General features: G+C 38.0%; 1 protein-coding gene across 1 annotated transcript; it reads right to left on the bottom strand.

Annotated features, from left to right (window-relative positions):
• Nucleotides 1-8,111: 8,111 nt before the first annotated feature.
• On the bottom strand, nt 8,112-9,936 carry DEFB128 (defensin beta 128). The gene is made up of 2 exons (XM_017895703.1): nt 9,836-9,936; nt 8,112-8,377 (listed from the first exon to the last, which is right to left on the bottom strand). Exons 1-2 carry the CDS (start codon nt 9,882-9,884, stop codon nt 8,145-8,147), a joined length of 282 nt encoding a protein of 93 aa, XP_017751192.1. The 5' UTR covers nt 9,885-9,936; the 3' UTR covers nt 8,112-8,144.
• Between the last annotated feature and the right edge of the window lie 2,190 nt (nt 9,937-12,126).

Below are 12,126 nucleotides of genomic sequence, written 5' to 3'. Positions count from 1 at the left end.
CCCCCCCCCCCCCCCAACTAGGACTTCCTAGCCATGTTGCTAGTAGCTACAAATTGCTTTTTAGAACCTAGATTCATACTCAGCTCCCATTCTTTCCAGTAGTGTGAATTGGAGTAAGTTTCTTATGTTTTCTGTGCCTTTGAGTTTCTCATTTGTAAAATGGAGATAATAATATCTACCTCAAAGTGTTGCTGTAAAGGTAAATGAGCTTATGTATGTAAGCCATCTACAGGAGTGCCAGCACAGAGAAAGTGTTATATAACGGTTAGCCATTTGTTATTATCATTGTTGTGTTTTGTTTTCTTTCTAATGTCTGGACCTTCTAATGATTCAGACTCATGGGACCCTATTTCATTCTGTTTTTATAATTTTAACCTGTAAGATTCTCATTTTAATTGGAATTCCATATTTAGGAATTCTTGGGTGCCTTGGATGTATGAAGAAAATATTCACATCTCCTTCCACTAAACAACTAGCTGAATTAACAACTGAGACCTCTTATAATTAAATTCTTTACTTGATTTTTGTAATCCACATAAATAGCTTGAACTTAGGCTGAAGCCCATGAGAATTTGTGGCTACAATTCATAGGGTTAATATTTCCCTTCTCCATCCAGAGCCAAGGTTAATGCTGACAAAATACAATCTAATAAAGATTAATTTGTGTGTGTGTGTGTGTATACACTCATGTGTCAGAGAGAGAGATTTCATTCTTCCTTAGGCTGAGATTGTTGCCTTTGAATCTCAGGTTTATATAAGGGTATCAATTATATGTCTTCCCTAGGACTAGATCTTAGCTTTATACGTCTCACATAGCCATCAAAATAATGCTCAATTTACCTTTCAATCTTAGTTTTTGGCCTGTGCAGATTTCTTTCATTTTTGATGGTTTCTCAATGCAGTAATTTCCTTTTTACATTAACCCAACTTTTTTGATTATTTTCACCAGATACCTTGTTCGATATATCTATTCTACTATATTTATATTAATAACAGTCCACTATATATGTGTCTTATTGTCTAATATTGCTGAAATATTTTTAATCCAATAATGAATCTCTGTCATCTAATCAGTGAGTTTGAGCTTTGTAAATGTATTATAACTACTGATCTATTAGGACTTTTTCCTGCCCTCCAGTTGTGACTTATCTATTCCTCATTTTTTTAGTTTCTGTTGGATAGATCATGTTTTCTTCTGCTAATATGAATATTATAATTTTATTTTTATTTGTTTGTTTTATTAGAAATTTGTCCTTGCTCTCAGGACCCATTCCTATCCTTATATTTATTATTACTAATTTAACATCCAGCTTCACAAATACAACTTTAATATGAAGGCTTTTTGTGTTTCTCCTGACTGCTCAGACTTAGTGTCTTTATTTGATGCTCCACCACCAAGTCACCTGTAAGGGAAGTTTGCATTCACAGGAAGACTGTAAATAATAAAACCAATTCCTTGACTAGGACTTAAACCATATAAAAGCTGGTGGCAAAAGTAAAGAGAGGTGATCCTTGAGATCTCTGAGGTAACTGCTCTTAAATTTACATTTGCCTCTAAAAATGATTTATTCTATGTCAATATCTCTCAATGTAAACATATTCTTGTGTAAAACCACTATGTGACCTGAATAATGGCCTTAGGGCTCATCTAAGCCAACTGGCTTCTTTATTTAATGCATCTTAGTGGTTAACAGGGTTGAAATTTTTTGAAAACTGCAATCAATGATCAAAGAATCATATAGGTAAACATCGATTCCTTGTGGCAACATTTTAATATTTTCAAAGACAAGATATAACTGGTAGAAAAAAATACCCTTGCATCTTTTTTTTCTAATTGTGGTTAAATATAATGTTGAACATTTTAGCCATTTTTCCTTTTATTTTTAGTTGACACATACTTGTACATATTTATAGGATACAAAGTGATATATATTTATTTCAATACATGTATACAATGTGTAATGATCAAACCAGGGTAATTAGCATATCCGTCACCTCAAACATTTATCTTTTATATTGGGAACATTCAAAATCCTCTCTTCTAGCCTTTAAAAGTATACAATAAATTGTAGTTAACAATATTCACCTTACAGTGCTGCAACACCAGAAGTCATGCCTCCTATCTAGCTATAATTTTGCATCCATTAGCCAGTCTCACTCCATCCTCCCCCTCCCTAATCATTACCAGCCTCTAATATTAATATCTGCAACCCTACTCTCTACTTCCATGTGCTCAACTTTTTTAGCTCCCATATATAAATAGAAACATGTGGTAATCTTTCTGCGCCTGACATTTCACATAACATAATGTCCTCCAGGCTATATCCATGTTTTTGCAAAGGACAGAATTTTATTATTTTTATGGGTGAATAGTATTCCATTGTATACATATATTCCATTGTGTTTATATATATGTATAGTATTCCATTGTGTGCATAAATATGTATATATGTATGTGTGTGTGTATATATATATACACACACATAATATATATTCTTCTGCATATGGAAATCCAGTTTCTTCAGCATGATTTATTGAAGAGGGTATCCTTTCCCCAGTGTATGTTCTTGGTGTTTTTATAAAAAGTCAGGTGACCTCAGATCAGACCCAACTACATCATACCTCCTTTCCAAATGTGCAAGAAACCTACTAGAAATTCTTATTGTTGGAGTTTCAGATTTACGTCTTGGTTTATATTGCCATATTCATTTTTGGAGGTGAGTACATTTCGATCTTGGTCCAGCTGCACAGAGAGTCAAAGTAGGAAAAGCAAAGATTCTTCCCACCAGTCTACAGCCTACAGAGTGGCATTCGGTGCAATGGGATGGAACATGCTGTGTCTCTATTCCAGGTGGGGGTAAAGTGGGTGACCTCAAATTTCCTGTGTCTGCTTACATGATGCAAAGTTCACAGTTCAGAAGTTTAGGGACACACTTCATATCATCCCATCTGTTCTGGTTCAGTGCATAAGAATCCAAGTCTCTAAGGAAGGTAGCATAGTGTGCAGTTCACTGGACCAAAAGCTTTGGCTGCACCTCTTCTGGAAAGCCTGGCCATGGGGCTCTTCCTGATCATTGCAATTCTGCTGTTCCAGAAACCCACAGGTAAACCAAACCAGAGGCTCACTCGAATCAACAGTGGGATGGAGTATTTTCAAGAGCCAAAGGGAACTTCATAATCCACACTAAAAGGAAATAGAGCCCTCAAAGATGGCTAAAGTTTATCCAACATCATCAGAAATTTCCTCTTTCTGGAGCCTTATTCCATGGTACTATCCTTAAAAAGGAATACTCACAGAGCTAGAAAGAGGTAATAATTGCTTCTGGGAAAGATGTGTTGTTATAGAAAGGAATGATCCCAATATCTAGGGATACCTTTATGTCTTTGGATATGGTTTTTACTCTGATGCTCAGCTATATTTCCTTTTACTCAAATATATGCGTGTGTGTGTGTGTGTGTGTGTGTGCCTTCTCTATTATACTGCAGTGTGTGAATAGAGGAAGAAGCAAATTATGGAATTAGGTTTAAGAAATATGTCTTCAATATCTACTAGTTTGTCAACTTTGAGTAAGTAGTGAAGACTGTAGGAGCCTCAGTTTCCTCATCTATGGAGATAATGACACCTGGTTAACAGGGGTTTTATTAAGTGATATAACTCATGTGAAGCTTGGCACATATTAAGAACTTAAAAATTAGAGTTTCCTTTCCTCTTTCAAAACCAGATCTCTTACATGTGTCCCTTATTATAAGAACAGCAATGGCCTATTCCTGGCCCTCTACATTCCTAAGACCCAATAGATCACTACCTTACTGGATAACATGAAAGTCATTCTTGACCCTGATAGTGGGTTTGAACTTAGGAGAATAGTTTGACTCAGACATAAGTGCATAGTAACAGTATGTTGTTCTCTGGGCATCAGAGGAGGTACAGTAGTAAGTAGTGCCCTGGGAGCATTCAGGATGGAGGCAGATTTGCTGAGGTTCCTATGTAGAGCATAGTTCCATAGCCTAGAATCAAGGGTTCAGCTCCTTTATTTTCTCAGACAAGATCTCATGTTCTTGGCGGAGTCTATCAGATGTTAAAGAGAGGCCTAAAACCTCACAGGACCTAAATATAGGTGGAATTGAATGAAATTGAGGCTCAAAAAGCTATACAAAGACTCAGTGAAATTACAAGTTTGTTTTTGTTTTTTTAAGGGATAAACAAGATAAATAGACTACTATTTTTTGTTAGTAGATTAACAAAAGAAGTGAGATGATCCAAATAAGCACAATTAGAAACAACAAAAGTGACATTACAACAGATCCCACAGACATATGAGAGATCCCCAGAGACTATTATGAGCACTTCTATGTACACGAACTGGAAAATCTAGAGGAAATGGATAAATTCCTGGAAACATACAACCTCCCAAGATTAAACCAGAAACTGAAACCCTGAACAGACCAATAACAAGTTCCAAAATTGACTCATCAATTAAAAACCTACTAACCAAAAAAAGCTCTGAACCAGATGGGTTCACAGCCTACTTTTACCAGACATCCAAAATCAGCTGGTACCAATTCTACTAAAACTATTCCCAAAAAGCAAGAAGAAAGATACCTCCCTAACTCATTCTACAAAGTGCGCATCACCCTGGTACCAAAACCTGGCAAAGACACGACCAAAAAAAAAAAAAAAAACAAACTTCAAGTCAATATCCCTGCTGAACATAATGCAAAAATCCTTTTAAAATATTAGAAAACTGAATCCAAGAATACTAAAAACAAAAAGTTAATTTACCATGAGCAAACAGACCCCCCTCTTGGGATGCAAGGTTGACTCAACATACGCAAATGAACAAGTGTGATTCACCACATAAATAGAATTAAAAACGAAAACCATATAGTCATCTCAATAGATGCAGCAAGCCTTTTGATAAACCCAACATCCCTTCATTAAAAAACCCCTCAACAAACTAGGCATCATAGGAAAATATTTAAAAATAATAAGAGCCATCTATGACAAACCCACAGCCAGCATCATGCTGAATGGGCAAAAACTGAAAGTATTTCCCTTGAGAACTGGGAATGCTTTCTGGAACATTCCAGTTTTCTGGAACATTCCCAGGAATACCCATTCTCACCACTCAGATTCAACCTATTACTGGAAGTCCTAGCCAGAGCAATCAGGCAAGAGGAAGAAATAAAAGGCATCCAAATAGGAAAAGAAGAAGTCAAGCTATCTTTCTTCATTGACAACAGATTATATGCCTAGAAAACCTTAAAGACTTCACCAAAAGACTCCTGGAACTGATAAACGACTTCGGTACAGTGTCAGGATACAAAATCAAAGTACAAAATTAATAGCATTTCTATACACCAATGATGTTCAAACTGAGAGTCAAATCAAGAATGCATTACAAACTCCTGATGTATATGGTGGGCTCCTGATGTACAAAATCCTGGTGCTCAAAGGGACTGGGAGGTGGAGCATCTTTATTTTCATAAGAAACGTTTCCCAGGACCTTGATGGAACGCTTTTAGGATGGGGAACTTTAAGGCAAACAAGAGGGAGTAGTAGGGGGACTACGGGAAGGTGGAAGGGACAGGCCCCCAGCCCTATTCTGAACCCTTGCTTTGGAACCAGAACGCCTCCTCCCTCCAGGGACAGAACCCCAACCCCCCTCCTAGAAACCTGACCTCTCCTGCTCCGACCGCCTTCCCCATTATCCTTCTTGGAGAAACTCAAGCAGAAAGACAGAGGAGCCTCAGACTTGGATCCCAGCTTCTGAGAACACAAGGGAGATGCTGCTGGCCACACTCCACGTTCGTTGGTGACATGGAACCTAGCAGATAATCACTACGCGGGGTTCTCAGTCACCCAGTCTCAGGGGGCGCTTCCTAGGTCCGCAGGGACGGGGGAAACCAGAGTGTTCCTCAGACAACCAACATTACTTGAAGATTCGGGGAAAACTATTTGAGAGGGTTATTTTTGTATTAACATAATCATGGATATATTATAGAGTGGAAAATTCCTATTATCTTGTTAAAGTAGATTTTGAAGAAAAAAAAATCAAGATCGCAATCCCATTTTCAATAACCACACACACATACAAAAAAAGCCTAGGGTTTTTTTCTAACTAAGAAGGTGAAAGATCTCTTCAGATTCAGGGAGAATTATAAACACTGCTGAAAAACACTATAGATGTCACAAGCAAATGAAGAAACATTCCATGCCCATGGGTTGGAAAAATCCGTATCATTTCAGCAGCCATACTGCCCAAAGCAATCTACAGATTCAGTGTTATTCCTATCAAACTACCAAAGCCATTTTTCACGGAATTAGAAACAATTATCCTGATTTCTTATGGAACCAAAACAAGAACCTGAATAGGCAAAGCAATTCTAAGCAAAAAGAACAAAGCCAGAGGCACCTAATTACCCATCTCAAACTACACTATACGGTTACAGTAACTGAAACAGCATAGTACTGATACAAAAACAGACATATAGACCACTGGAACCAATAAAGAATCCAAAAATAAAGCTGCATGCCTACAACCATCTGATCTTTGACAAAGTCAACAAAAATACGCAATGGGAAAGGGGTTCCTTGTTCAATAAATGATACTGGGATAGCTGGCAAGCCACATATAGAAGAACAAAACTGGACCCCTACCTCTCACCGTATACAGAAATTAACTCAAGCTGGATTAGAGATAGAAATGTAAGAACTCAAATTACAAGAATCCTAGAAGACAACCTGGAAACACCATTCTGGACATAGGTCTTGGGAAATAATTTATGACCAAGTCCTCAAAAGCAATTGCAACAAAAAACAAAAATTGACAAGTGGGACCTAAACTAAAGAACTTCTGCACAGCAAAAGAAACTATCAACAGAGTAAAAAGACAACATACAATGGGAGAAAATACTCACAAACTATGCCTCTGACAAAGGTCTAATATCAAGCATCTCTAAGGAACTTAATTCAACAAGCAAAAAGCAAATAGTGCCATTAAAAAGTGCGCACAAGACATGAACAGACACCTCTAAAAAGAAGACATACAAGTGGACAACAAATACATGAAAAAATGTTAAACATCACTAATCACTAGAGCAATGCAAATCAAAATCACAATGAGATAACCTCTTTACACCACTTAGAGTAGCTTTTACTAAAAAATCAAGAAACAACAGATGTTGGCAAGGCTGCAGAGAAAAGGGAATGCTTATACACTGTTAGTGGAAATGTAAATTTGTTCAGCCACTATGGAAAGAAGTATGGAGACTTCTCAAAGAACTTAAAACATAACTACCATTCAACTCAGCAATCCCATTACTGGGTATATATCCAAAAGAAAATAAATTGTTCTACCAAAAAGATGTATGCACGTGTATGTTCATCGCAGCACTATTCACAATAGCAAAGACATGGAATCAACCTAGGTTCCCATCAACAGTGGATTGGATAAAGAAAATATGGTACATATATACAATGGAATAGCATGCTGCCATAAAAAAGATAAAATTATGTGTTTTGCAGCAACACGGATGCAGCTAGAGGCCATTATCCTAAGCGAATTAACACAGGAACAGGAAACCTAATACCACATGTTCTCACTTATAAGTGGGAACTAAACATTAGGTACACATTGACATAAAGATGGGAACAATAGAAACTGGGGACTATTAGAGGAGGGAAAGAGGAGAGGGGAAAGGGTTGAAAAACTAACTGTTGGGTACTATGCTCTGTACCTGAGTGATGGGATCTATTGTACCCCAAACCTCAACAACATACAGTATGCCAATGTAACAAATCTGCACATGTACCCCTGAGGTGAAAATAAAAGTTGAAATTATTTTCTTAAAAATGGAAAAGCTAACTTCCACCTCTACCAATATGTTTACTTAATTTCTATATCCCCCATCTTACTGGTATAAAACCAGGAACACGGCAACCATTCATTTATGTTCGAAGTGTTCAGGAAATGAGTGACTACATCAATAAACAAACCCAGAGGAAAGCACAGGACTTTATTATGTGGGGAATCAAGTTCACAGAAGGAAGTAGATAAATCTTTCGCTGCAGCCTGCTGGATTAGGCAGCACTTTTTATTTAGGAAGAGTGGAGACCAGCGAGACAAGGGCTTGATTTAGGATTAGACTGTGAAAATGGTGATGGTGGGTAAGATGACGTAATCCTGCTGCATGCTCAGCTTCTCAACAGGATGTTGATGTGGCTTCTTAACTGGCACATGTTTTTTGTTTTCTTCATCATTAACACAACATAATTTCCCACTTAGACATCCTATTTCATGTATTTCTCCTACCTTGCATTTCTTCCTGCAATAGCCTGTTATATTATTGAAGCATTTTTTGAGTCTTGCCCCATCTGTGCATAGGAAACAACATTGAACCAAGGTTAGTACGTGAGAAAGAGCAGAAGAGGTAGGTATATGGTTCCCCACAAGTCATGGCCTCCTATGGTCCCAAGTGAACATTATGCTGATAAAAGGAAACTCAGGGGCCCCTCCTTGAAAAGCATCCCAAATTAAGGACATTCAAAACCCCGGGCTCTCAGCTGATGTCCAGTTGCCTCTGAGAACATTAGAACTGATATGACAAAAGAGAAGAGAGAACTCAATTCCTGGTTATCAACCAGAGCCAAGTCCCACCCCTAGGACCCTGGCAAAGCTGACTCTCTCCATCAAGCTCCAAAGTCAGCATGCTGTCAGCTCCACCTCAGTCCCATGTCCCCAGAGACCACTAACGTGTCACCATGCGCACAAGACATGTCACCATTGGCACAACTCAGAGCCAAAGCAACTTTTGAAAGAACATCACAAACAAGACTTTTTAACTTAATTCGGTTTCACACTCACTGATATGGGTAGCAGAAATCTCCCTTTGAAAAGATCTCATGGGTCTCAGCAACAGGTTCTATTGAGAACTCCTTCCCTTAACCTGGCTGCTCCTGTCTGTCACTCGTCACATGCCCCCTGATCTCAGATAAATAGGTTGCCCAGGGATCAAATTCAGTTCCATGAATTTGGCTCTAGAGAGCTACATTGTCACCTACTCAGAGTAATGCATTGAGATTCTAAGTCTCTTGTTTCTAATCCTTATTTGTCCCTCTACCCAAAATTTTAAAAAGCCCAAAGCATAATGCTGGAGAACAGAGACATACTCTCCTTATCCTAAACTTCAGAATCAGGGAACATCTTTGAGGGTTAGAGGAGCATATTTTGGGGCCACAAAAATACAGTATGCCTTCTTCCTAGCAAGAGAGAAGGAAACTCTCACTGACAGGGTTTCTACCGTGAACTTTGTGCTTTGTGCTTGTAAGCTCATATAATCTATACATCAAATAGAATCATGAAATATAGTCATTCTACTCCTTGACAGATGAAAAGATTGAAATTAAAAGGAAATAATGTGCTCAACTCATACAACCAGTCAATGATGAAGACATATTTTAACCTCACATTGACATGACTCCAAAATGTGTGCTATTCTAATTACTGTTGTAGTACAGGCTGAAAATGAATTTGAATGGAAAAGGAGATGGCCAGGCTCTCAGGTGAAAACTATGTCCAGCATTATAAAGCTAATTCTAGATGATGAGTTCATGGATGCCTTTGAGGAGGACTCCTGGGACTCCAGTATAGCCCTGACCTCCTCTTCTTATCTCCCTGTGCTCTCTTCTAAGGCATAGACTCAAGTCAGGCAACCAGGAGAATGGGTACTTTTTTATGATTTTGGCCAAATATAAATAATCTTGAAAGTCCTGTTCCCACTCTTACAAATAGTAATATCTCTTCGGATGTTATGGTACATTTGGACAAGTTACCTGTGAGTACCTCAAACAGCAGAATAATGAGAACCAGAAACAGCTTCATGTTTACAGACTTCCCAAGAGAAAGAGGCAGCAGAACTCTGTCCAGTAGTCTGTGTCCCACAGGTCTTTCAAGATGATCCAGAGTTTTGAGAGCTATCAGCACTCTGAGCTCTCATTTTAACCCACACAGACAGACAGGAAATCCAAGTCCACTCCCCCCAACACACACACCTACATCCCCAAATATGGAGCTCACAGTCACAGAATGTTCCACCATATCTTCCTTCCTCCCCCTTCCTCAGGATGTGCACCCCTAGAGAGCAGGAACTATGACTTTCCATCTGAGCTTTCAATCCATTTGGGTCAAGGTTGGTTGGTCATGTGCCCTGGTTTGTGTGGGGTAATCCTGTCTTATTCCTACTGTTCCAATGTTCCATCCATCTAGTGCTGCCTCTCACAAAAGTAACCCAGTTTGGAAGATAAATTAAGTCATTAGTTGACACAGAAGCACATTCAATAATAACGTTTTTAATGTATAAAACTTCTAGATAGTCATTCTAGGAGTAAGATTGCTTTTAGGTTTGGCCAGATAAATTGATACTATTTGAAAGTTTCCCATAAAGACTTGTCCATCTAGTAGAGCAAAATTCAACAACTGAAATACTTCAAAAGATCAAATCTCCTTAGCACAGCATTCAACTTATTATAAACTAGTCTTTGCTCTCCTCTCCTGGGACGTTTTATGGAACCATCTATGTTTCTCCCAAACTAGTGGGCACACCTTCCTGAACTTTTACTTCCTTAATCTGTTTGTTTTCACATTTAAATCCCTCCTTACAAATTATATTACGCTCTCCATCCCCTCCATATAATTGGTCCTAGTGAACTCCTAGTTTTCCTTCAAAACCAAGTTCAATCATCTCTCCATATGTGAAAGTTTCCCTGGCCCAATAAACAGAGCTGCAAACTCTCTTCTTCGCACCATCACTGTATTTGTACATATTTTTGTTGATGGTCACATTATGTCACATTCCAATTATTTGTTTATCTGCAATAGTCTGCAGACCCCTAAAGGGCAGGTCTCTGGTCTTATTTGACTTGGAGTTCTTAACTCATAGCACAAAACTCATGCTATATGCTCAATACATATTAACTGAATGGCTGAAAAGTACTGAACAAATTACTGCTAGATAAAAGACTCCAACACAATAATAAAGTTAATTATGGCATTTCCTTTAAAAATGCTGTTTACCACTTTTTGCAATTTCTAGCCACCTAATTATAGTAATGAAGGCCCATCTAATCCAAATATCTTTCTGTGACAGTATCTGGAAGAATGTTGGAATTTCTTTTTTTTTTTTTTTAATGTAGATGATAATATTAACTTGGTAATTCACGACATCGGTAAAGGACATTTTCTCATGTAACATAATGTATAATATAATATAATATGCAATTTCACAATTATAGTCAGGTATTTTAACACCCCTTTTGAAAAGTAACTGATAGAGCATATTGACAGAAAATTCATAAGGATATATATGATGCAAGTAACGTCATCAACGAAATTGACCTAATTGATATTTGCAGAACACTCCATCCAACAGCATTCAAGTGTATAAGGAATGTTTATTGTGACAGAACGTATTCTGTGCTATAAAGCAAGTCTAAGTAAATTTAAAATAATTGAGGACTTACAAAATATTTTTTCTTTTTTCTTTTTTTTTTTTTTTGAGACGGAGTCTCGCTCTGTCACCCAGGCTGGAGTGCTGTGGCCAGATCTCAGCTCACTGCAAGCTCCGCCTCCCAGGTTCACGCCATTCTCCTGCCTCAGCCTCCCGAGCAGCTGGGACTACAGGCGCCCGCGACCTCGCCCGGCTAATTTTTTTGTATTTTTTAGTAGAGACGGGGTTTCACCGTGTTAGCCAGGATGGTCTCGATCTCCTGACCTCGTGATCCGCCCGTCTCGGCCTCCCAAAGTGCTGGGATTACAGGCTTGAGCCACCGCGCCCGGCCACAAAATATTTTTTCTGACTATAATGGCATTAAAATAAAAATCAATAAAAGAAAGATATCTGGAACCTTCCCAAATATTTGAAAATTAAATAAGATGCTTCTGAAAAACCCATGGGTCAAACAAAAATCAAAAGAGAAATTAGAAAGCATTTGCATTCTCTAAAGGAAATTAGAAAATATGTGGATAAAATAAAAGTGAAAATAGAATATAGAAGCAAAGCGTTTTTTAAAATGAAGCTACTGAAAACAAATTCCATATTTTTTCTGTCCCCTAAAGTCTTTTTTTT

This window comes from Rhinopithecus bieti, unplaced genomic scaffold (assembly GCF_001698545.2).
Source record: "Rhinopithecus bieti isolate Rb0 unplaced genomic scaffold, ASM169854v2 scaffold_27016, whole genome shotgun sequence".
NCBI lineage: Eukaryota > Metazoa > Chordata > Mammalia > Primates > Cercopithecidae > Rhinopithecus > Rhinopithecus bieti.
Note: the sequence above shows the minus strand (reverse complement) of the source record. Positions and strands in the feature narration are given on the sequence as shown.

What these genes read in the sequence shown, in the direction of transcription:
- DEFB128 (XM_017895703.1), bottom strand. Translation starts at nt 9,884, where the DNA reads ATGAAGCTGTTTCTGGTTCTCATTATTCTGCTGTTTGAGGTACTCACA. An exon ending in GCTGTTTGAGGTACTCACAG is followed by an intron (nt 8,378 to 9,835) that starts GTAACTTGTCCA and finishes TCCTATGCACAG; the next exon opens with ATGGGGCAAGACTCAAAAAA.